Source organism: Sus scrofa, chromosome 1, assembly GCF_054392235.1.
Source record: "Sus scrofa isolate SSC_HxYL_T2T_F1_AM1 chromosome 1, Sscrofa_HxYL_maternal_Yorkshire_Landrace_v2.0, whole genome shotgun sequence".
Taxonomy (NCBI): Eukaryota; Metazoa; Chordata; class Mammalia; order Artiodactyla; family Suidae; genus Sus; species Sus scrofa.
The window spans coordinates 169,766,467-169,792,119 of record NC_139383.1 but is presented as its reverse complement, the minus strand read 5'-3'; the positions used below and the strand labels follow the sequence as shown (position 1 = coordinate 169,792,119).

At 39.3% G+C, this 25,653-nt stretch overlaps 1 protein-coding gene across 2 annotated transcripts in view; it reads left to right on the top strand.

Moving 5' to 3' along the window:
* ZCCHC2 (zinc finger CCHC-type containing 2) overlaps positions 1–25,092 on the top strand; it is a 57,277-nt gene extending 32,185 nt beyond the window's left edge. The window contains exons 6-14 of one of the 2 annotated variants that reach the window (XR_014815855.1): positions 1,342–1,436; positions 4,280–4,363; positions 6,467–6,528; positions 8,759–8,894; positions 10,813–10,877; positions 11,256–11,350; positions 16,229–16,357; positions 20,627–22,114; positions 23,033–25,092. Coding sequence is in view for 1 of the 2 variants with exons in the window: in XM_021099630.2 (XP_020955289.1) it covers positions 1,342–1,436; positions 4,280–4,363; positions 6,467–6,524; positions 8,759–8,894; positions 10,813–10,877; positions 11,256–11,350; positions 16,229–16,357; positions 20,627–22,114; positions 23,033–23,100 (2,218 nt within the window). In the remaining variant the exon portion in view is untranslated. The remainder of the gene's footprint in view (positions 1–1,341; positions 1,437–4,279; positions 4,364–6,466; positions 6,529–8,758; positions 8,895–10,812; positions 10,878–11,255; positions 11,351–16,228; positions 16,358–20,626; positions 22,115–23,032) is intronic. The other variant, XM_021099630.2, reaches the window with a different exon arrangement.
* Positions 25,093–25,653: the final 561 nt, after the last annotated feature.

Genomic DNA, 25,653 nt, shown 5'->3' with positions numbered 1-25,653 from the left:
TTAATGATAGGTCCAAAACCTTGGGAAGAAATTAAGAATTAAATTTTGTAAATAAGCATTTAAAATGTTCAAAAGTAATGAAAGGACATTTGTGTATTGAGCAAGGTGACAGTTGGAGTGTTATAACCTTGAAGGATGTTAGTATTCCCTAGGAGGAAATCGGAGCTGAAAGGCCAGATTACTTATTTGTGTAGGATGATTCAGCTTTTAAACAGTTGAGTTTGTATTCAGATCTTGAGTAAACTTTCCACTGGCCCATAGCTATACCCCTTTTTATGGGAAAACTTCCACTTGGAATCTATTAATTACATTAATAAACTATGAGGAAAGCTGTTTTTAAAAGAAAACGGCTCAGAATCATGGTGTGATACTTCCTGAGGTGAATCTCAGCCACTCATGCCTTAGGCTGTGGCGATACTAGTAACTAATCCGACCTCTGCATTCCCTAGTTTCCAGGACTCCTAGCATCCTGAACTTCCCAACCTCTTTTATTTTCTTTCTTTCCTTTTTTTTTTTTTTTTTTTTAAGGCCATATCCATATGGAAGTTCCCAGGCTAGGGATTGAATAGGAGCTACAGCTGCCGGCCTACACCACAGCCACAGTAACATCAGATCCGAGCCGTATCTGCAGCCTACACTGCAGCTCATGGCAACACTGGATCCTTAACCCACTGAGTGAGGCCTGGGATCAAACCTGCATCCTCATGGATTCTAGTCGGATTCTTAAGCCACTGAGCCACAACAGGAACTCCTCCAACCTTCCCAGCCTCTTAAGGTCAGTGTGTAAAATTCCTTTGTGGTGCAGCCAAATGATGAAAAGTAACACTTGGCGAAGAAGTATATAGAAATTGAAGTTGTTTTTCTGAGCAGAAAGGCGACCATTGGACTACATGGGCATAGGGCTGAATAATACATTTTTTGCCAGAATTGAAACCTTATCCATTAGATTATATAAAATTAAAAATAAGCCTGTTTTGGAGTTCTCTTGTGGCTCAGTGGATTAAGGATCTGCATTGTTGCTGCTGTGGCTCTTGTCACTGCTGTGGTATAGGTTCAGTCTCGGGCCTGAGAACTTCCACATGCTTTGAGTGTGGCCAAAAATGAAAAACAAAAACAACAACAAACAAACTAAAAAAAGCCTGTTTATTAAATTCTTAAAAATTAGTTGAAACGTTTATTCACTTCCTCCTGGAAATACACTAGAAAATATTCTTTTCCTGAGGAAAACAATTTTTTTATACCTGAATTAAACTGTCACTTGAATTTTTTACAATCTAAACTGAGTATCTTGTGGATTTATATTACAGAAAATTAACAAGTCTCTTTTCTTTTTATATGCAGGCAGCTATTTTCAACTTCATCACAAGCTTTTCTACAGAATCAGAAAGTACACAGCTTTTTTCAGTCCATATCATCAGACCCTCTACACAACCTCAGTAAGTGTCCCTCTGCTCCTCTGTAGATATCTGGCATTTTTCTTCCTTGGATTTCTCACATTGCCAGGACATCTTGTATGGGGTTGTCATTTTAGTTAAAGTCAAGGAATAGCAGCATACAATTTAAAAACATTTGTACTTTATAATGAATTATTCACTGCAGTTTTAAGGAAAATAACTTATAAAAGCTAATGTCACAAAAACAGATTGATTCCAAGGCAAGGGCCAGGTATCTCAAACTCATGGGCACCCTGGATCCTCAAGTTACTTGACAGACTTGGCTTACAGGTTGTGGAGATGCTTCAATGCTGCTTGCACAATGGATGACCTCTTACCCTCTGCCCCCACTCACAGTGACCTCCCAGCCTCTGGCCTTAGCCTTTTCTCTTTTCATCTTTGTAGTCACTCGTTCAAATGCCAAGGCACGCCAGACAGAGGATATCTCCCTTTTTACCTCTGCTCACCAATCCCATTGTTAGGCCTTTTTTTTTCTTATGATGCCTAGGCTGTGCAGAGTCGCACTTCTCTCAGATTCTAGTCTCTTACTGTACTATAACTTATCCCAGGATTATCTTGCGGATTAATTGGTTAATCCTCTATTCAGAACTTTAAACAACTTTTGTGAAATTCAAGCCTTGCCATGAGCCCTTTGAGCCTCCCCCCTCTCAGGCTCCCACTGTTCACAGGCTTGACAGCCACTCAGCACACCCTGCCACCTCCTGTCCCAGGGTCTTGGCTCATTCTGCACCCTCTCCTTTGCTACAGTATGTTAAAAATCATACCTGTTTCAGGATTCAACCAAAATATCACCTCTTAAGGATTCACCAGTTTTATTTTATGTTCCTGTGGTTTGGTTTTGCCCTCAGGTTTCAGCATTCATTACAGTCTGTCTTGCATTTTTACACATCTATCTTGACTGCCTCTTTTTTTTTTTTTAGCTAAATATCTTGCCAGTAACATTGATGTGTGCTTTTGAAGAATTTCTGCTAACTTTAAGCACAGCCTCTATGGCAAGTGGCTATGTGTTTTTTTATTTTGTAAATTCTCTGTTGGAATTCCCACTGTGGCACAATGGGATCCACCTGTCTCTGAAGCATTAGGATGCAAATTCAATCCCCAGCCCAGCGCAGTTGGTTAAGGGTCCAGCATTGCTGTGGCTTCAGTGTAGTTCACAACTGTGGCTTGGATCTGATCCTTGGCCTGGCAATTCCATATACTGTGGGGCAGCCAATAAAGAAAAAAAAAAATCTTCTGCTTTCCACAAAGCCGTATTTTTCTATACATAAATAATGCATATTTCCTCAATATGGAGTGAGAGGAAAAAAAGAAGTCAAAAGATAGTATGATTGGGAGTTCCCATTGTGGCTCAGTGGTAATGAACCCAACTAGTATCCATGAAGATGAGGGTTCAATCCCTGGCCTCACTCAGTTGATTAAGGATCCAGCATTACAGTGAGCCTTGGGTGTAGGTTGCAGATGTGGCTCTGATCCTGTGTTGCTGTGGCTGTGGTGTAAGCCAGCAGCTATAGCTCCAATTTGACCCCTAGCCTGGGGACTTCCATATGCTGCAGGTGTGGCCATAAAAAGCAGAAAACAACAAAAATAGTATAACTGGATAATTATTGTAACATGTAACTTTTAGTTTTTCTAATCATTTGTGTTTATGTGTCTATGCCTTAAACATTTTAAACAGGTAGCAACTAGAATTAGTGATTGTTCATGACTAGTTGACTAAGACAAGATGAACAACTCCATGTTAAATTTATGTCTGAGTAGTGGCAATAACTTTTTTAAAAAAAGAATCCTCATCATTCTAGAGCTGAATAGATTTTACAATCAGTCCTTTCTGCTTGAACCAGGAGTGGTTTTTAATGACTGTCTATAAATAGCATCTATTTAATTCTTTTAAAAAGGCGTTGAAGCACAAAGTTAAGCTTTTAATTCAGGTTTTAGCTGGCTTCTTAGGAAAACATGCCCAAGTGAGTAGTACACAAATCACAGAAAACTTGTCTGGAGAGTTTGGCAGTGTCTAAATTAAATGGGTAGTGCCAAAGAGGCTGGTAGATGTTAAGATATCAAAATGTTGTGAAGCCAAAATAATGTGTTAAAGGATATGTTTTAAGATTGTGGAAAATATAATCAGCATATCCAAGTCGTTTCACCGAAGAACACATTGTGGGCAGAGTTAATTTCCACTTACTCTTTTAAGAAAATGACAGCTCTACCTTTTCTCCCAGGAGTAGGAGCAGCATTCCATGTCCTGACATCTGAGAAAATGTTAAACCCTGAAAGACTTAAACTGTTGACCTCTGGAAGCCAGGTGGTCTGTATTTTAATGTGGGAGTCATCCAGTGCATCCCATTGTGTTCTGTGAGTCAGTGTTGGCCCTCGAATTGCTGGTCACTGGCCTGTAGCAGAAAAGGAATGGAGAGGAGATTCTGGGAGTCTTGGTAGCAATCTGACATTGCCATGTTACTATTTCCCATAGAAGGAGTGGGCCATGAGAATTAGACATTTTCAAAACCCTACACAGTACTGATGTTTGAGAAGCACTCATCTAGTCCGTCTCATTTTGATGGGAGCACACACAGGCTGGCAGCTGGGAAGCACCTTGCTCCAGTCCTCTGGCTTTTACAAGGAGCGCCACCTCCATGGTTCAGGGCCTCATCCCCGGTCTGGGGTCTTGTGCTCCATTACCTTGCTTGCTTCAAGGTCCCAACTGCTAGAAATGTTCTTTTTGCCGAGAAGTCTCCATTGCCCCTTCCTTGGGAGAAAAGTAATCATTTTATTTGTTTACCTCTATTATAATTTTCCCTAAATTTGGCATTTAATGCTTTCCACAGATAACTTACAGTCCTCTCTGAAGACTTCTAAGATATTAGAACATTTAAAAGAAGACAGCTCAGAAGCTTCAAGTCAAGAAGAAGGTAGGAGTTCCCGTTGTGTCTCAGTGGTTAAGGAATCCAACTAGTATCCATGAGGATGCAGGTTCGATCCCTGGCCTCCCTCGGTGGGTTAAGGATCCAACATTGCTGTGAGCTGTGGTGTAGGTTGCAGGCACAGCTTGGACTCTGCATTGCTGTAGCTGTGGCGTAGGCTGGCAGCTATAGCTCCGATTTGACCCCTAGCCTGGGAATTTCCATTTGCCTCGAGTGTAGCCCTAAAAAGACACACACACACACACACACACACACACACACACACACAAAACAAAAGAAGAAGGTAAATATCGACTCACTGGGGTCCAAGTCCTTCTGCCTGATATTGTCACAGGCATGGGCAAACAGACCGTTGGAACAGATTAAGGAACCAAGAAACAGACGTATGGGAACTTGGAATGTGATAGGTGGCATTACAGATAAGTGGGGAAAGAATAGACTATTTGATAAATGGTGTTGGCTGGCTTTCCAGTCAAAAAATATTAGATCCCTACTTCCATTGTGCACAAAAGATTCAAGTAAATAACAAAGTATGTATAACATAAAATGTAAAATTTAAATGTTAATAATCTGGGGCATGATGATAGTGGAAATCTTTCTTTTTTTTTTTTGGTCTTTTTAGGGCTGCACTGTGGTATAGGGAGGTTCCCAGGCTAGGGGTTGAATAGGAACTGTAGCCGCTGGCCTACACCACATCCACAGCAGTGTGGGATCCGAGCCGTGTCTACAACCTACACCACAGCTCATGGCAACACCAGATCCTTAATCCTAGTGGAAATCTTTCTAATCTAAATTATTGAGTTTAGAAGTCCCCATTGTGGTTCAGCACGTTATGAACCTGACTGGTAGCCATGAGGATGCAGGTTCTTGATCCCTGGCCTCGATCAGTGGGTTAAGGATCTGGCGTTGTAGCTCTGATTCAATCCCTAGCCTGGGAACTTCCATAAGCTGCAGGTGCAGTCCTAAAAAGCAAAATAAAAGAAAATAAAATAGCACTTAGCATGTAACAATAAACCAGACAGAAGACATTTTCATGGTATTTACAGCTAAAGACTACATCCAGGCTATAGAAAGAATTGCCTAAAAAGCAGTGAGAAAATTAGTCTGGCTAGCAATATGGGGAAAGATAAAGATTGGCAATTCGTAGAAGAAACTCCAATGGTTCGGCCTCATGTATAGTCTGGAAAATGCAGATTAACAATGAGAGATTATTTCACACATTTCCAAGTCTGACATTACCAAGGATATAAAGTAATGGGAACTCTCATCCACTGCAGATGGGAGTCTGAATTGGTACAAATACTCTGCACAGAAACTTGACACTGTGTTGTGAATTGGAGGTGATTGGTGTTGCTACCCAGCAGGTCTGCGTCTGTCGCTATTGTCCATGTGCTCTGGGGACAGGGACTTGGGTTCTCTCAGCAGCTTGTGTGTAGTAATAGTAAGCACCTGGATGCTGTTACAGTTATGAATAGGCTGTGGTGCATTCGTGCTAGGTGGCAATAAAATAAAGGGTACTTATAGTATACTCAGACATGTAGCAGCACCACTGTGTTTGTGAATACACACACATGGGTAGTTAAAATAAAAACATGTACTAGGTTATTTCAATTGGTTAGCCTCTGTAGAGGCAGGGAGTTGAAAGGAATGGAGGAAGACCTTCAGTTGTTTCTGGAATATTTCGTTTCTTAATAAAAAGAGGCAAAAATAGAGATATCTGGGAGGTGGGTACAGGGGTGTTGGTTTTATTAATGTGTGGTTTTTTGATACTTGTGACACTTCATTTTTTTAGTGGTTAAAAAAGAGCCTGAAATTGAATGTTGTGGCTTTGCAGTGGCATGCTCATAGTCAACTTTCATAATTTTGGACAAAGTCAGTTTTTGAGAAGTTATTTAAGGAAATTCAGTCACTTAATTGTGTCTTTGAAAATTTGCTTCTTTAAGGAAATTTCTGTGAAAAATGCTTAGAAGTAAGTGTCCTGCATGGTCTGTTGACACCATTTTGGACGCATAAATAAGTTGTGTCTTCCTTTTGGATTTTGCAGAAGCATTTGGCATTTTGGTATAATAAATTATTTTTCCTCCACTCTAGATGTGTTACAGCACACCGTAATCCACAAGAAACATCCTGGGAAAAGTCCCATCGCGAAGTAGGTATCTAGTTCCAAAAACGTGAATGTCTTTGCATTTTTAAATCAGCATCACATTTTCTTACTGATATATTTGGCTATAATTCTGCCATTTTATATTGTACCTTGTGCCACCTTTTCTGTGTTTCCCTCTCTCGTCTTGCTTTTAGGTGGTTTTTTTGGTTCTGTTTTTCTCTTCTTTTAGCTTTGACAGTTAAGTGTACATTGTTTTTTGATTCTTCTAGTGGCTACTTAGAGTTATGGTCTACATCTTTGACTTAAGAAGGTCTGATATTAATTGTGCTTGTTCTGTAACTTATCTCCTCCTGACTTATAAACTGCAGGTGTCATGTATCTTAATTCTCCCTTTTAAACCTTATGAAACCTTTTTTCATTAATCATTTACATTTTGCCATTGTTTTTCATTCCCTCTTGTATATCTAAGCTTCCTTCTAACTGAAGAACATTTTTGTTTGTTTGTTTGTTTGTTTTAGGGCCGCACCCATGGCATATGGAAGTTACCAGGCTTGGGGTCCAGTCAGAGATACAGCTGCTGGCTTACACCACAGCCCATGGCAATGCCAGATCCTTAACCCACTGGGCAGGGCCAGGGATTGAACCCAAGTCCTCACGGATGCTAGTTGGGTTCACTAACCACTGAGCCACGATGGGAACTCCTAACTGAAGAACGTTTTTGAGTATTTCCTGTTGTCGTATCTGTTTGTAGTGAATTCATTTTGTCTTTATCTGGAAAAAATGTTGATTTTGGCTTCATCTTTGAAAGATACTTTTACTTAAAGGACATAGGCATGTAGGCTGCATTTTTTTGTTGGTGCTTTGAAGCTTTGGGTTCATTGTCTGCTGGTCTAGTGCCTTTGGTCCTTCACTTCCTGTCCTCCCAGCCCAGTTTGATTTCTGCTGCGAATCACACAAAATGATTTACTCCTGACTCCTCTCTCATTGCAACTGTCCCTCTGCAGAAATGTGCCTCAGAATGTCCACCTTCTGCCTTGAGACCTTGCTGATTCTGTGGGGCCTGCTTTAGCCCTTGAACCAGCACAGTTCAGATGTACAGGTTCATTTGCCCCAGGGGTCAGCCCTTGACTGGTGGGTAGCTCCAGCTTCCTGCTCTTTGGGGAGGTGATTCTGGGGACCCAGCCAGTCTGAGCCTCTGTTGCTGGTAGCAGCAGCCTCAGTAAAGGACCCTCATGCTGCTTTTCCTCTCTTCTGTTTCACTGTCCCCACTCCTTGCTTCCTTGTTCTGAAATCACCTCCCAGATCAACTGTGTCATCCCAGATTCTGCTTTTCTAGGGAACTCAAGACAGCTGGTATCCATTGTTTCAGTCTTATTGTTATACTTTCAAAGTTAGTGTGCTTTTTCTAAACTCTGCTGTGTTTTTGAGATTTTATCATTGTCTGGTCTTCAGTAGTTTTCCTGCTATGTTTGTAGCTTTTTTTGAATGAGTTCTGCCTCTTGAGTCTGAAGCTTGATAGCATTTGGTTTTAGAGAAGCCCAAGCCATTTTCTCTTGACATATTGTTTCTGCTTGCTTCTCTTGTTCTCTCTTCTGAGACACGAGTGCTTACAGGTTAGACTTTTCATCATGTCCCACGTGTTCTCTCAAACTTTCTTGGTGTTTTTCATATTTTTTTTTCTCTCAGTGCTCCAATCTATTTTCTTTGGGCCAAATTTCTTCTTCATTGATTTTTTTTTTTTTTATTTGTTTCCATCCACAGAGTTCTTAATTTCACTTTGGTTCTTTTTTGTATTTTCTGCTGTTTTCCCAAAATTCTGTCATAGTCCTTGGCTAACATTAAGCACTGTTACTTTAGGGTCCATGTCCAGTTACTTCATTCTCTGGGTTCTCCTTGAGTCTGTTTCTGTTGTCTCTCTCTTTCAGTTTTCAGTCACATGATCCCCCCTTCACTTGCCTTAGAGATGTGCACAGTACCTAGCGATTGTCTCAAGACGGGGGTTGTACCCCAGCTGTGAGCTGTGCAAGGCAACTCTAAAGACGGAATGTGCCTTTGTTATCCACCTACTTAGAATTAGGTACTAATTATTAAACAGTTAAGAGAGCTGTGTACTGGTTTATTCTTGCAGTATACTTTCTTTTTGTTTAGAGCTATTACTAGGCATTTTATTAAAAAATAATATACTAAAGAAAGGCTATTGTAGATTCTTTGTTACATGATTAGTAGGTTAGATTATTGAGGACAGAGTTTCATACTTGCATGAACTCTTCTTTTGATAGCACTATTGGTACAAGTTGTTCTCCATTGGACGGTCTCACCTTGCAGTATTCTGAGCAGAATGGAATTGTGGATTGGAGGAAGCAAACCTGCACTACTGTTCAGCACCCGGAGCACTGTGTGGCCTTAGCTGACCAGGTATTGGGGCTTAGCTTTGTCTTTGTGCCATACTCTTCAGGTATTGTTGATCCATGAGAGTCAAATTTTGTAATTGTTGTTATGTCAGCTAGTGTATCTGGTAAGAAGAAATGAAAGAATATAAGCATTAGACTTTAAACTTAATTGGGGCATTCCCTTCATGGCTCAGCAGTTAATGAACCTGACTAGGATTCATGAGGATGAGGGTTCAATCCCTGGCCTTGCTCAGTGGCATTGCTGTGAGCTGTGGTGTAGGTCGCAGATGTGGCTCGGATCATGCATTGCTGTGGCTGTGGTGTAGGCCAGCAGCTGTAGCTCTAAATTAACCCCTAGCCTGGGAACTTCCATAAGCCGTGGGTGTGGCCCTAAAAAGCAAAAGAAAAAAAACCCTTAATTGGTATATGTAATCTAAGCTCTGCTGAGACCTGAGAAATTTAGATTACATTTAATGTTCAGAAAATTAGTGTATTTTAATGCAATGCTTAAACTATTTAATCTAACAGGGATATATTGTTAATGCCAAATTTTTTGCTTTTGAAAGAAGTATTCACATTTCAATCACTGTCTTGCTGTTGGTGATGTGAATTTTGAAATTATCTCTCATGAGTAGTTGGGCCAATTTACCAACACTCCTGAATGTAATTAATTAGGAAATGCTTCTTTCTTAGGAGCTGATGTAATGAGAGAGCAGAATCCTCTCAAGTGTGTTTAGGATACATGGTACCACAGATAAAGGGGGATGCATATTGATGCAGCTATAGTGAAAACCACCTTCTCTCTAGGAAATAGATTTTTATTCCTGCTCTCTACGCAGATCCAAAAATCTCCACTCAGGTTTTTATTCCTGCTCTATACTCAGATCAGTATATGTTATGGTAGTAACATATACTGGGATGTGCTTTTATGAAATAAAGCATTAAAGCAGATCTTCAGACATCGTGTGTTATCTTAGGCTTATTTAATGGCCTATTTTCAGGTCCAATTGATTATACTTTTACTCTCTTCCTTCTTAGAGTTGACGCAATAGTGTGTTGCAGCTTTACTAACCTGAACTTTAAGAGAGTACTAGTAAGGAGTTCCCGTCGTGGCGCAGTGGTTAACAAATCCGACTAGGAACCATGAGGTTGCGGGTTCGGTCCCTGCCCTTGCTCAGTGGGTTAACGATCCGGCGTTGCCGTGAGCTGTGGTGTAGGTTGCAGACGCGGCTCGGATCCCGCGTTGCTGTGGCTCTGGCGTAGGCCGGTGGCTACAGCTCCGATTAGACCCCTAGCCTGGGAACCTCCATATGCCGCGGGAGCGGCCCAAGAAATAGCAACAACAACAACAACAAAAAAGACAAAAGACAAAAAAAAAAAAAAAAAAGAGAGAGTACTAGTAAACCTGTAGCAGATACCAGTTATTTGATTGTGTTTTATTTTGTGATTTAAAAAAAAAAAGATGCGTGGAGTCCCGTTGTGTCTTAGTAGCTTACAAACCTGACTAGTATCCATGAGGATGCAGGTTTGATCCCTGGTTAAGTATATGGTGTTGCCATGATCTGTGGTATAGGTCACAGGTGTGGCTCAGATCTGGCATTGCTGTGGCTGTGGTATAGGCCGGCCACTGCAGTTCTGATTCAACACCTAGCCTGGGAACTTCTGTTAGCTGCAAGGGCAGCCCTAAAAAACAAAACAAAACAAATGTCCATTTTAAAAGCAAAATGCCAAATAGACATTTTTCTCATGATTAACATTATTTGTCAGAGACTATGCAGATTTTAGTGGATAAGGTAGGTAATAACTTCAAAAGGTTGGAAATAAAAATTTATTAGAATGTACAACTGGGAATGCATTATTTTAATGTTTGATATCAGAATAAGAGTATGTCTACATGAATGTAGTTTTGCTTTAATCTGGTTTCTTTTTATTCTTTCCACTAGCATTCAACTGAAAAACGAAGCTTATCTTCAATAAATAAGAAGAAAGGAAAGCCACAAATAGAAAAGTAGGTTCAATTTAATGTTTCTAATGGTAGAAATTGTTAAGAAAAGGCAACGTTGATTATGGGCATGTCTAGTTTATGTAGTACTAAATAGTATTTTTCCCTTAGTTTTCTTTATATCTTAATTTTGGGCTTTTTTTTATTTCTAAGTAATTAACATGTGCAGGTAATAAAAAGCCATTGTCAAATATTATATTCAATTGGGGGGGCAAAATTCATAGTCCTGTGCCCTAAAGGGTAAATTTTACATTTATATTATACCTCACAAAACTTTTTTTAATTATGAAAAAAACTTTGGAGGTAATTTTGTTAATACTGTGCTTAATGTGCTCTCTAGAGAACTTTATAAAAAATATTGGTAACATGTATATTTTTGCTTAGGGAGAAAATTAAGAAAACTGACAACAGATTGAATAGTAGAATGAATGGTATTCGACTCACCACTCCCCAGCATGCCCATGGTGGATCTGTGAAAGGTAAGGGAATTATTCTTTCAAATACCCATCACTTGGAATTCCCATTGTGGCTTAGCAGTGACAAACCCAACTAGTGTCCATGAGGACATGGGTTTGATCCCTGGACTTGCTCAGTGGGTTAATCCAGCTTTACCATGAGCTGTGGTGTGTGTCACAGACATGGCTTGGATCCCACGTTGCTGTGGCTATGGCGTAGACTAGCAGCTGCAGCTCCAATTCAACCCGTAGCCTGGGAACCTCCGTATTGCTGCTGGTGCGGCCCTGAAAAAAAAAAAAAAAAAACTATCACTTAAATGTATTTAGTGTGATATCTGTTACAGTACGTATTGAGCTGTCATGTGGAATCCTGATATACTTTTATCCTGCATTGATGTGAATAGTGATTCCTGAATTAACTCCATCAATACTTCAGAATTGTTTAATGCAGGAAATCTGATTCAGCCACCAAGATAAAGTCTTCTCTGTTACAGTTACATGCGCCCACCTTTTCCTTCCTCACTTGTTTCCTTCTAGAGCCAGTCCCTACTCCAGAGCAGAGGCCTGCAGAACTTGCAGGGTCTTTCTACACCCATGGAAGCCTGTACTCGTTCAAGTCATTTTTCAGAATCTTGTTGACTCCTTCATGGTTTTCTTTGGTTTGTTTTTCTTTATAGGGCCACACTTTCGGCATATGGAAGTTCCCAGGCCTGAGTTCAAATCAGTACTGCACCCGTCGGCCAACACTGCGTCCACAGAGATGCCAGAACTGAGCCACATCTGTGACCTACACCACAGCTCATGGCAACGCCAAATCCTTAACCCACTGAGAGAGGCCAAATATCAAACCTGCATCCTCATGAACACTAGTCAGATTCATTTCTGTTGAGCCACCACAGGAACTCCCCTGACTTTTTCATGTTTTAATGACTGTCCTTTGTGGAGTTTTTGGGGGGCTTTAGGGGAATTCAGACCCTTAGGTTTTTGTTGTGCTAGATTTGTATGGTTTCCATTTATCTACATTATTATGAGGTTTCTTTATTTTTAGGTGAAAGATTTTTGTGTCATTTGACTGAGAAATGTCCCTTGTATTGGTTCATTGGTAACTTTTCTGTGTTACGTTTACAATTAATAGTAAAGATTTTTTTAAAAAGCATAAAAACCCACAGACCTCTAGGAGGATGTTTTGTCCATATGTTTATCTAACACATATGTTGATGACTGGCTCTACAAGTCAGACTTTTTTTAATTTAAGTTTTATTCAGATGTTAGTACATTCAACTGTAATACAACATAAATTCCAGAATATGTCAATTATGTTAATGGAGTATGTTTTTAAACTAGATATTTATTTAGATTTAATATTGATAAGGAAATATGGTTATATTGATGGGGAAATATGGTCATATTTAATTCTAAAATCATCTGGCCAACTCATTGAATTAATTAACTAAGCTGTCTTTGGGGGAAAAATGACATAAAAAAAAATGTTGTTTATGAGTATACTGTAACAGTATCTTCAAGGTTTCCTGTGGTGGCAGCTAAAAGGAAGAGGAAAAGGCTAAAATAAGGAAGACATGAGTTCTCTGTCAGTGGATAATTAAAAATCGCTTCTGCCAGGTCTCTCTGTTTCCTCCTCCTGGTTCATTTTCTACATTACTACCATATTTGTCTTCTAAAGCGCATAATCAGGTCATTCTGCAGTTGAAATTTCTGTCGAATATATGCCACCCTCCTAAGATCACTCTGTCTCTTGTTTCTCACATAATTTGGGAACTACACTAAAATATTTGTAACCATTCTTTCCTATTTAGCTTCATATTTTCAGAGAAGTGTATGGACTTTGATCTCAGACAAACGTGGGTTTAAATCTTCACTCCACCAGTTTCTTAAATTTGTAAAAGAGGAATAATATCTGTCCCACCACATTGTAACTTTAGTGTGGTAAAATATGAAATCCATTTAGTTAGTATCAAGCACAGAGGTTTTCAGTAATTTAGTTCCTTTTCCCTGTTCTGAAAAGTTACTGTGCAGGTTATTAAGAGATTTTTTTTTTTTTTTGTCTTTTGTCTTTTTAGAGCTGCACCAGTGGCATATGGAGGTTCCCAGGCTAGGGGTCTAATCAGAGCTATTGCTGCCTACACCACAGCTTACAGCAAGGCCGGATCCTTAACCCACTGAATGAGGCCAGGGATCGAACCCACAGCTTCATGGTTCCTAGTCAGATTCGTTTCTGCTGACGGGAACTCCCATCACGTGTATTTTTGCATTGTATTTTAAAGTCTCAAGTATTAAATCTCTGCACTAAAGAGATGTATGCATTACTTAAATTATTAAGAACTCTGTCCCAGTGTGTCACCCATGTTTCTTCACCCTACTCTTCTGTTGCTGATTTTGGCACCAGAAAGTTTGGAGTGAATGAGGTAGTTAACCTCTCAGTTTCTTTTAAAAGATTACAGTGATTCAAGGTCTTCAGCTTCCTTTAATAACCCATCATGGTTCTATCATCTGATGTATCTGAATGGTTCTTAAGTCTAACTTCTGTTTGTTCATAAATACTAATAGCTAGATTTTTATTTTTAGAATAGTGGCTAATGTTAAGTTTTTTTTCATCTTAGTAACATTCATGACCTTTTATCCTTTGAGATAATAACAAATAAAAAATATTATATCTATTTAAAAAGGCAGTTTGTGGAATACCCTTTGGCATGATGTTTTCATCCTTACCTTCATACCTTCTGACTCCATAGGATCATATATTTTCTGATAATGAAAATTCCAAAGACTACACAAATCTGAAGCACCTGGATCATCAAAAAGGGAAACTGTGTTTTGTATATAGATTTATGTATTTATTTAGTTCTTTGAAAATTGCAAGTTAATATGACAGTTTGGTGATAAGAATGTTTACTAGATATAATCCAAAGAAAATCATTTTATAAATTATGTCTTTGAGAAGTAACTGCCTGTTTTTTTAAACACGCTAAAACTTACTCTTTGAAGTTTCAAAGACTTCACTGAGTTTTAGTGAACAAATCTTGGCTCACTCTACCCCAGTGGTTCTTCTTTAGTCTATCATTTCTGGTTTGAGACTATTTTATTGAGTCATTGATTGTCTTAATATTTGAATTGTTCATTTTGTTATGCTGGTATATTTTGTGTTGACATATGCACAATTTCCACATGGGCCCATTTTATAGGTTTCATTTTCACTAGTCTAGTTTAATGCCAGCTTTTTTGACCACTATGCACGTGAGATTTTCTTTCTTTCTTTCTTTCTTTTTTTTTTTTTTTTTTTTTTTTTTGCTTTTTCATTTGGAGGTTCCCAGGCTAGGGGTCTAATCGAAGCTACAGCTGCCTGGGCCTACACCACAGCTACAGCAATGCCAGATTCAAAGCCGCATCTGCGACCTACACCTCAGCTCATGGCAATGCTGTATCTTTAACCCACTGAGCGAAGCCAGGGATCGAACCCACAACTTCATGGTTCCTAATCAGATTTGTTTCCGCTACACCTTGACAGGAACTCTGAGATTATCTTTCTTTGGAGAGCAGTCTACTTGTATCCCTTTCCTTAGGCATATTGTGACTGGTAATTCAGAACCTATTATTGTGTGTAAATATATACCAGGTTACTTCTCTATAAAATTATTACTTGCCTAAGTGCCACTTTACTTAGCCTCATGAGCTTTTGTGCAGTTTTCCCTTCAAAGTTTCGCATTTTATTACCCAGAAGGAATTGGCAACATCTGCATTTTTAAAGATTTTATTCTTCTTCAGTATTCATTGACCATTTTTCCGCTGCCGGGCTCGGCTAGGTTTATCTTTTTTTCCCTTCTTCTTCCTCTTCCTTTTACAGCTGCAACTGTGGCATATGGAAGTTTCCTGGCTAGGGGTCAAATTGCAGCTGCAGCTGTAGGCCTGTGCCACAGCAGTGCCAGATCTGGCAATGGCAGATCCCTAACCCACTGAGTGAGGCTAGGGATTGAACCCACATCCTTACAGAGACTATGTTAGGTTCTTAACCTGCTCAGCCACAGTGGGAACTCCTAGGCTAGGTTATCTTTAACGGTGTTTAACGTATTACGGATTTATTCCCTTCAAAAGATACAAGTTAGTCAACTTGCCCATTACACAAATTGTCTTTTCTCTATTACATATTTTATTCAAAAGATTAATAACTACCAGGTTGCAATGGAAATGATTCACTCATCCATAGTTCTTAGGATCCCTCTGGAATGCCTTATATGGGGAATTATTTCACTATGCATGTGTCAATGCTTGCTGCAAGGCAGACACTATGCTAGCCACTGGACTTACAGAAATTAATAGGACAGTTGCCTAAGTATGTGCTGGTGTAGGAAAGATTTGGTGTGACTGACAGGTTCTGCACTCAACCTCCAACCCAACTTCAATGTCAGCTTGGCTTCTGGGAAGAACTCAGGGGGCTACTTATTCTATTAGATGGGAAGTATTTTATTCTTTGAAAATACTCAGGTGTAGTAATTTTAACCGAATAGGCTTTTCTGGCAGTCAGTTCTATTCTCGAATTATTTTAAGAAGTGAATTTTATAACATGCTCTGAGGAGTTAAAACATGTAGACTTAAGAAGTAACTCAGTGTGCTAATGTTGGAGAGACCTTACAGAGAACCTTCAGTCTGATTTTTTAAATCAGTAAGATTGATGTGTTCTGCTTTTGTCGTAAGAATGTATTTGTTAATTATTTTCAGTTAAAATTGTGATTTAATAATGAATTTTTACCTAGGTCAAGAGCCAGCTTTTTAGGTAATTAATAGAAAAACTGAAAAGAAAAATTTACAGCTATAAGTAATTTCTAATGGTTCAATTCAGAATTTATTTAAACAATTCCATTTTTTTTTAAAAAATCACATAATTTTTAGATGTGAACTTGGACATTGGATCTGGACATGACACATGTGGAGAAACATCTTCAGAGAGCTACAGTTCTCCGTCTAGCCCACGACATGATGGAAGAGAAAGTTTTGAAAGTGAAGAAGAAAAAGACAGAGGTTTGCTCTTTGGAGGGGATGTGGGGATGGCAGAGAAAAATGTGTGCTGTCTTTTAAAATCAGTCAAACATAAATAATTTTATGGTACTATAAATGTCATTAGTGATTTTAAATTTAATTGATATAAACAGTATCTTAGATTATTCACTTAGAAGTTCCTAGGAATGTTGATTGTTTAAAAACTTATTTCACTGCATATGAAATTAAAGATAGGGTCATAACAAAATGTAGAGTTAGTGTAGGAAGATTGAAGATTTGCATATTACTAATATACATATGTTTATAATTTTTATGTCTTCTGATGGATTGACTCTTTATCATTATAAATACCCTTCTTTGTCTCTGATAACAGTACTTGTCTTAAAGTCTATTCTATCTGATAGTGAAATAGCCACTTTAACTCTTTTGGGTATTGTTTACTCTTTTGGGTATTGGGCCTCTTCTTCCATTCCTTTACTTTAAACCTGTATATGTCTTTGAATCTAAAGTGTGCTTCTTATAGACACCTTATAATTGGACTATGGGTTTTTTAGCCATTCATCCCATCTCTGCCATTTGATTGGGGTGTCCAATCTATTTAAATTTACTGTAATTATTGATAAGGTAGAATTTACATCTACCATTTTGCTTTTTGTTTTCGTATGTGCCATGTCTTTACTTATTCCTTAAAGGGAGGCTCAGTCAGTCAGAAGTGAGAGTTTAGAGCTTTCTTAGGTTTTTCCAGCCCTAGATATGAGCGTGACCTTCTAGATTCCCAGAAATCTGTTGAAGCTTTTCAGAGCTTTCATCTTTCAATTTTTCAAGTGTTTTGGTCATACACTTGTTAGCCCCAGCTGGTAATGCTGCCTCTGGCAGCCTAGTTGTTAAAACAATTGCCATAGACAAATTGTGACAAATGCCCCATGGGTAAGCAGCTATTAACACATAGTGAACTGAAGCTGCCAGTCAAATAGTGACAGTTCTTTGAGAAGGGGGCTTTTAGAGAGCTCCAAACTCATGTTTCTTGGAGTGGCTGCTAGGCTGCTAGTTTTCATAGCTACTGTAGTTGCAAGACTGTTAGTTTACAAGGTTACTTATGAGCTGGAGAAAGTGAGATGGAATTAGAGCAAGGTAAAATACTACAGTGCTTGCTGTTCTTAAAAGATTCAGCTGTTTTTCTTTAATAAACACTCCTCAGATTGCTGCAAGCCTTTAGTTAATTTCCAGAGTGCTGAAAAAGTTGACTTTGACAGTTTTTTTCCCCAGGATTCTCCTTGCTTTTTAATCAGGGGGTAGAGCATCAAAGGTCCTTATTCTGTCATTACAGAAGTGAGATATCAAAAATGTTTATGTTGAATGAGGATGTCATTCTTTACACATGACAGTGACATCTAGTTGTTTACATCTTGGTTGTAAACATCTGAATGGTACTCTCTTGGTTATAAGGTGTGTCCATGCTGGTGGACAGTATTAAATGATTCTCTTGGGCCACTTAAAAGGTCATAAAGCTCCTTAGGACACAGTGTTTCAGACATGTCTGGCTTCTTCCTGTGCAATCCACAACTCTTTTGAGATCTTAGCTTCTGGATTATAGTATCAGGCCACATCTTAGGAAAGCTATGGCAGTAATGCTGCTGTACCACATACAGTTAAAGGCAGTGTTTACTTTGAAGTTATTTTGAAGTCATACCAAATGTATCGTGCAGTGACTGCCACCAGTTCTTCTAATGTGAGGCAACTCTGTGCTTCTGATCTGCAGTTTCCTCATGAAAGAAGAAAAATGAAAGTAACTGCTCAGAGCTGTTATGAAGATTAAATGAGAGAAATTTTATGCCTTACCCAGAATAGACAAGCTTTCAGTATGTTTCATTTCACATGTTAATGCTTGATTGTGTAGGATGTAACAATAATCCATGGCTCCTAAGATAACAGTGCAGATTTGGCCTCTTAGAATTAATTGAGTTCATCTGTATGGCTAGATCACTTAGCAACAGCCCTTCCCTGTCATCGCATAGGGTAAGTTGCTGGTGGGCCTGTGTCGAGGAGCTTGCCCCTTTTCAGATAGGGTTAGCTATCAAGTGACTCAATGAGCCTTCCCTAAGTGAAGAATCATTAAGGACTTTCTGAAACCAACTGGGGTGGGGGGTATACCCTCCATGATAAAAAGTGTTAATCATTTTTAGAATTTCAAGTGCATGAGAAAGTTGCTTTGAAAGGTATGTGACTTTGTTGTTCTAGTTAGTCATAATAGGATTTTGTTTTGAGACATTGTACTTTTCAGAGTCATCACAAAAAACGAGGCAACCTATCTCTTAATAGCTAGCTGAGCCCTTATAATGCTCAGAAAACCCCTTGGGACTGTTTAAAATCAGGAGGCCATTTGCTGTGACTTAAGGAGATTTAAACAAAGCCTAATTCATACAGAAATTTAATTGATATCTGAAAAATGTTACAGCTTCTTTTGAACTTAAATGATATTTTAAACTCTGTGCTCTAATGGTTCAGATATAGATATAGAGCCTTAAGTTAATTTTTAGATAGTTTTTGTTTTGCAGCATTTGGTAAGAAACACCTCAGTTATTAAGGAGAGTTTATGCTAAAACCATTTACTCATAAATTGACTCTCTCCATTGTAATATAAATTATAATAGTCAAATTAATAACATTGTTGACATTTTGTGTCACTAAATAGGTTCTTTTTTAACCTTTCTCTAGGATCACTAGTCTCATTTGTTTTCATTGTGTTTATTTATTTATTTGTTTAATTTATTTTTTGCCTGAGAGTGCAGCATGTGGGAGTTCCTGGGCCAGGGATTGAACCCACACCACAGAGAGACCCGGGGCTACTGCAGTGACAACACCAAATATTTAACCCGCTCAGCCACCAAGGAATTCCATGATTTGTTTGTAGTATACTGTTTCAAAAATTGTTAGCATTTTAGCTGAATATAACTAGTTATTACCTTAGTAAATATGAACCTTTTAAGTACATAATGCAATTCTACTTATGCTTGTGAGCAAAAAGATGTTAAAATAGGCACTGTATTTAATTGAATGGTTTTTATACATAGTGTTAAGAGTTATCTGGGTTTATGATATTTAAACATTGTGAATTACATTTTGTGTTTTGCTTCCTTTATACCAAAAGTTAAGAAATTCAGGGAAAGCCTAGATTGAAGTTATTTCTGTTTACACACCTAAGAATGATGCAGTAATTAATAAATTGATAAATTAATAAATTAATAGATTAATTACTGCAGTAATTAATAAATTACTACATTAATAAAAATTAATGCAGTACAGTTTTGTGTCTGCCACTTTGCTGTTTTGTTTCAGGAGAAATGGCAGTGCTCTCATATTTTCCGGCTTTTGTGTTTTAACAGATTTGTTTTATGGCTATAACAGTAGCTTTAAAATTTTTCCCCCGTTGAAATATTTAAAAATAAGAATATTCTATTCTATGAAAATTCTCCTCCATTCCCTCCCTCTAGATATTTGAGTTAAATATGGTCTTGTTTGAACTCCTTTAAATTATATCATTCACATGAGACAAATGTGAAGACCTTGGGTTTGGCAGTGCAGAATATAAATCAAGTGAATTGCCTAAAATTGATTAAGGGTAAAACTATCTAATCCTTTTCTCTGTAATAAGGTGATATTAAATAAAGGTCTGTATTTTATACTGTGCTTCATTCAGTCTCCTTTAACCGCTTGTTTATTCCTCCATGGATTTTTTTTTTTAATTTAAGATTTAATTTTTCAGAGAAGTTTCAGATTTACAAAAAAATTGAAAGGAAGGTATAGAAATTTCCCTTATATCCTTACTCCCATATGTGTATAGCCTCCCACATTACCAACATCACTCACTAGAATGGCACATTGTTGACTAAGAATGAACCTACTTTGACACATCATATCACCCACAGTCCATCGTTTATCTAAGGGTTTACTCTTGGTGTTGTACTTTCAGTGGCTTTGGATAAATATATAGTGCCACATATCCATCATTGTAACATCATCCAGAGTATTTTCACTGCCCTGAAAATGCCCTGTGCTCTGCCTATTCATCTCTCTCCTGAACCCCGGCAACCACTCATCTTTTTATCGTCTCCATAGTCTTGCATGCCAGAACCTCCATAGTTATAAAATAAAATTCAAAAATTAAAAGTAGTTCAGCTTGGTAGTCAGGAAGCTGAGTGACAGACTTATTAGTTCTCAACTTCAGAGTTCATTTTAGATAGATGGGACGTTATGCTCGTGTTAACATCTGTTTATATTTGTTTTCCTCAGACACAGACAGCAATTCTGAGGATTCCGGAAATCCGTCAACAACCAGGTTTACAGGTTATGGTTCTGTCAACCAGACTGTCCCTGTCAAGCCACCTGTTCAAATTGCTTCCTTAGGAAATGACAATGCAAACCTTTTAGAAGATCCCTTAAACTCGCCCAAGTATCAGCATATTTCTTTTATGCCAGCTTTACACTGTGTCATGCACAACGGTGCCCAGAAGTCTGAGGTTGTCATCCCTCCACCCAAATCTGCTGATGGCAAAACGCTAGGTATGCTTGTTCCCAGTCCTGTTGCTATTTCTGCAATCCGGGAGTCCAGTTCAACCCCTGTGGGAATACTCGGGCCGGCAGCTTCTACTGCAGAATCAGAAAAACACCTTGAATTGCTGGCGTCCCCACTACCTATTCCATCAACGTTCCTTCCACACAGTAGTGCTCCTGCTCTGCACCTAACCATTCAGAGGCTGAAGTTGCCACCGCCACAGGGATCTTCCGAGGGCTGCACAGTTAACATCCCACAGCAGCCAACTGGGAGCCTGAGTGTCGGGTCACCAAACACTGCCTTTATTCCTGTCCACAGCCCCGGTAGTTTTCCAGGATCCCCTGTCGCTACCACGGACCCCATCACCAAATCTGCATCCCAGGTGGTCGGACTAAATCAAATGGTGCCTCCAATTGAGGGAAACACGGGGCCAGTCCCTCAGCCTACCAATGTGAAGGTAGTTCTCCCAGCAGCCGGCCTCTCAGCCGCACAGCCACCAGCTTCCTACACCTTGCCGGGCTCCCCGCTGGCCGCCGGCGTGCTACCCAGCCAGAGCTCCACCGTGCTCAGCACAGCTGCCACGTCCGTGCCGTCCGCTGGCACCGGCATCAGCCAGGCCCAGGCGACTGTCCCCCCTGCTGTTCCCACCCACACCCCCGGCCCTGCGCCCAGCCCGAGCCCTGCTCTGACCCACAGCACAGCTCAGAGCGACAGCACGTCATACATCAGTGCCGTGGGCAACACGAACGCTAACGGGACGATATTGCCACCACAGCAGGTGGGCTCAGGTCCTTGTGGTTCTTGTGGGCGAAGGTGCAGCTGTGGGACCAATGGAAACCTTCAGCTAAATAGTTACTATTACCCTAATCCGATGCCCGGACCAATGTACCGAGTCCCGTCATTCTTTACCCTGCCATCCATCTGCAATGGCAGCTACCTCAACCAAGCACATCAGAGCAATGGAAACCAACTTCCTTTTTTTCTGCCTCAGACTCCATATGCAAACGGACTGGTGCACGACCCAGTCATGGGGAGCCAAGCCAGCTATGGCATGCAGCAGATGGCAGGATTTGGGAGATTCTATCCCGTGTATCCACCTAGCGTAGTTGCCAACACAAGTGGTTCGGGGCCCAAGAAGAATGGGAACGTTTCATGTTACAACTGTGGTGTAAGCGGACACTATGCGCAGGAGTGTAAGCAGTCGTCCATGGAGGCCAGTCAACAAGGTAATCATGAGAGCTCCCAGAGGACTTGTTTTTGATGTGCCCATTTCTCCCTCCCTTACTGATCACGGTGAATCTGTTGTAGCAGAAAGAGCTGTTGTGTGTTCGTTTACGGATGTTGTGCTTTCAGTGACAAATCTTAAAATGCAAATGGTGAAACCTAGTGTAGACCCAGGTCACGAGGCACAGGGAAGTTCAAAGAAATTCAGTTTCCAATTAAGGAATAAACCGTAAAGGCACTTTTTAAGGAATATAGTGGGAATTTGCAAATCTCTTACTAGCAGCACTTTTTTTTTTAAAGCTACAATCTGATTTCATGGAATAAACCAAGTTTTTAAATACTGAAAAACTAGGAAGTGATATAGTCTGACGAAAGATTTTTAGTTATTTGAGTATATTTGTTCACAACCAGCTGGCCTCATGCGTTTTCCCCAGGCTACATTTTTCCTTCCCAGCAGACTTTTTTTAAAAAATGCTATTACATTTTAAGGAACAAAGTATTTAAGCACCGGTTGTGGGAGGAAGGAAATTTGAAATAAGTTTAATATTATTAGCACCAGAGTAAAGAAATTGTTCATAAATGAGTATGAGGAAGATATCAATTTCAGTGTAGACCTCAAACTGTTACCTTTCACTCCCCCATTATGCTTTGTCATTTTGCCAGATCTTACACAGGAAAAAAAAGTCTTAAATTGGGAGTGTGTGCTTGACATTTTTAAAGGAGAATTGAGTTGGGAAGCTTTCGGTTGAACTTAAAGCACAAACTTCCTATTCCTTTTTGAGTCACTTTATTGACCCTTGGGGAGTCGCAGTAGTGCAGTGGGAGCTGCCGGAGGAGCAGGCCCCTTTGATATCTTGTAGTGGTTTGTGATGCATTGCCTTGTACGCAGTGACTTAGCAGTTCTGTCTTTCCCGTTTTAGGCACTTACAGACTGAGATACGCACCTCCCCTCCCCCCTTCTAATGATACGTTGGATTCTGCAGACTGAAACAAGTAAAGCTTGCCTACTTAATACACTGAAGTGTGGGGAGTCATGGTTGGGGTGTGGAGGGGAGGAAAGGAAAGGTATTTTGCTTGTGTTTCTTTGTCTATACATTTCCTAGATTTCCATGCAGTTGGGATTTGTCATTTCTCTTGTCCCGACGTCCAAAACAAAAAAGAATGCATTGCTTTTGAGCCTCTGGTCTCCTGGTTCAACAACAGGCTTATCTGTATGATACATGTAATTTAAACATCCAGACAAACTATCAAAAGGAAATTGTTGATGCGTGCTTTTTTTTTTTTACACTGAATACTTGCTGTGTGCAATGTTTACTGAATCTTTAAAACTGTATTTGACCTTTTTTTTATAACACTGGTGACAGTCATATGGTTTTGAAAAAAAAAAAAACTTTGCTTCTTCCCCAGCTTTTATCACTTTTGCCCTGAACTCCACTTTTCTCCCCCACCCTCACTCTTTCCAGTGGCTGCAGGAGTGGTTGGCATTGCATTGTCCACACTTTGTAAACTACTCTGCATATAAACTGAGGGTAAATAAAATATTTTACCTTAATTGTAAGGGAGAAATAAAATTCCCCAAATAGTGTGTATATATGTAATAAACAGCACCACATAAATACATATATGCAGCGCTTGTCCAAATAAAACTAAAATAAGTGGAAGAGAAAGGAAGAAGTAAAACCATATGAAACAGAAAATATGATGTAGGAAGTGGACAAAGAGATTTTTCTTAAAAAACAGACTTTTTACTTCATCATACTTTTTTAGCCTGTTGCTTCAGAGAGACATAAAGTGAACAAACTAGTGTGAGTGTGGTTCTTCCGTGTGTTTGTGTTTGTAATGAAAGTCAACAGCCAATTACCTGTAGTCTGCCACTGTGTCACCGAAAAGAGACACTTGAGTCAAGATTCCTTTTCCTATACCACCTGTTACAGTGTTACGTTGTGTCTAAAATGTGTACGGCTTATTGCAATCTGAACAGAAGCTCTGCATTTCTCCAAAAGTCAGGTATTTATTTGTTCCCTAACCTGTCTCTCGTAGCAAAGTCACTTTTATAACAGTTTACCACTATGCTTGGTTATAATGTGAAAGACTGAATTTTGAGTGTGTTAAGATGGTATTAATCATGTCAGTGTCATGTCACTAAGTTTAATGCTGCTGTTTAAAACAAAAGGTTTTTTAAAGCCAATCTATGTACTAAATTGCTTCCAGGTAATTTTTGATTTCCTAAAGTGCACTGAGGTATCTGGAAGATGGGCTGTAGTTTGGGGGCTGCTTCGTTCAACAGCAGTGAGCAACTGCCACTGTAGGTCACAGGTTAAGGGGTGGGGCTGGGTTTGTGGCCCCACCCTCAAGACAGAACAGAAACGACAGATGGGTATTGTCTAGGGTCAAGTTGGTGCACAGCAGAGGAACTTAAATATTTGGTCTCAGTTCAGGAGCCCAACAGATTGCTAGACAAAAGGAAACACTTGAAGAAAGAAGCTTCATGGAATGCTTCATAGGTAGCATTTATATTTATAGCACCAATGTACATTTTGAAACCTTTCAGGGGTGGGAGTTAAAGGGGAAGGGGGGGGTGAAAGGGTAGATGAAAGCTTTAATTTAAAGAGAAACAAAGTTTGAGAAAGGAAATTATTTTGATTAAATATATTTTATTTGATCTGGGTATTTTTGGACCACATTATTAAATTAATTGTTAAGCTGCAGTTGAGTTGTTCAAGTGAGAGTTTTGATAAGCCCCGTATGGACCGCGTTGTGAATCACTTGCCAGTTGTACTTTATGGAGCTTATTTTATGATTTAAAAGACTGTACTGTACATAGGAGGTATGTTACCTTCTCCTTATTTGTATGTTTACCATATACTTTGATATTTGAAATGTTATGTACTGGAAAGGCCACTTATATTTCTAGAACAGATTGGATTTTATGCAACCTTTTTTCCTTGAATTAACAGCAATAAAAAAAATGGAAAAACGGCTTAAGAATCGTGCTTTATTGCAAATGTTGCAAAGTAAAAAATAGGAGAACATCATATGTGGTGGGTTTCATTTTTTTTTTTTTTTTCCTTTTTCAAGAATCAGCCCATTATTTCCTTGTAATGTGGACAGTGAATCCCAAAGTTACCATCTGGATGTTCTTCAGTTTTTCCCCAAAACAGCCTTATATGGGTCGCCTGCATGACCACTAACAGAAGAGACTGTATTTCTGTGCTTATTGAGTGTGCTGTGTGCCCGAGGCCACCATGGCGGCTCAGGGTTCTGATCACCCTAGAGATGTGTTTCTGGTTCAGGCCCTCCCATTCGAAAAGCATAGATGACCTGGTTTGCTTCAGATTTATTAGTACCAATTTGTTTTCTGGGCAGTCTGTCAATACAGTATCTTTTCTTCCATTGCTTCTGTCTTCTGTAATTTAGTCTCAAGTCGGTTTTCATGTAATCAGTAATTTATAAGAGATTTCCGAGTATCCACAGATAGGTCAGTCATGTCCTCTAGTGATGACTCGTGTCCTGTCACTCGGCCCAACCCCTCTGGTTCCCA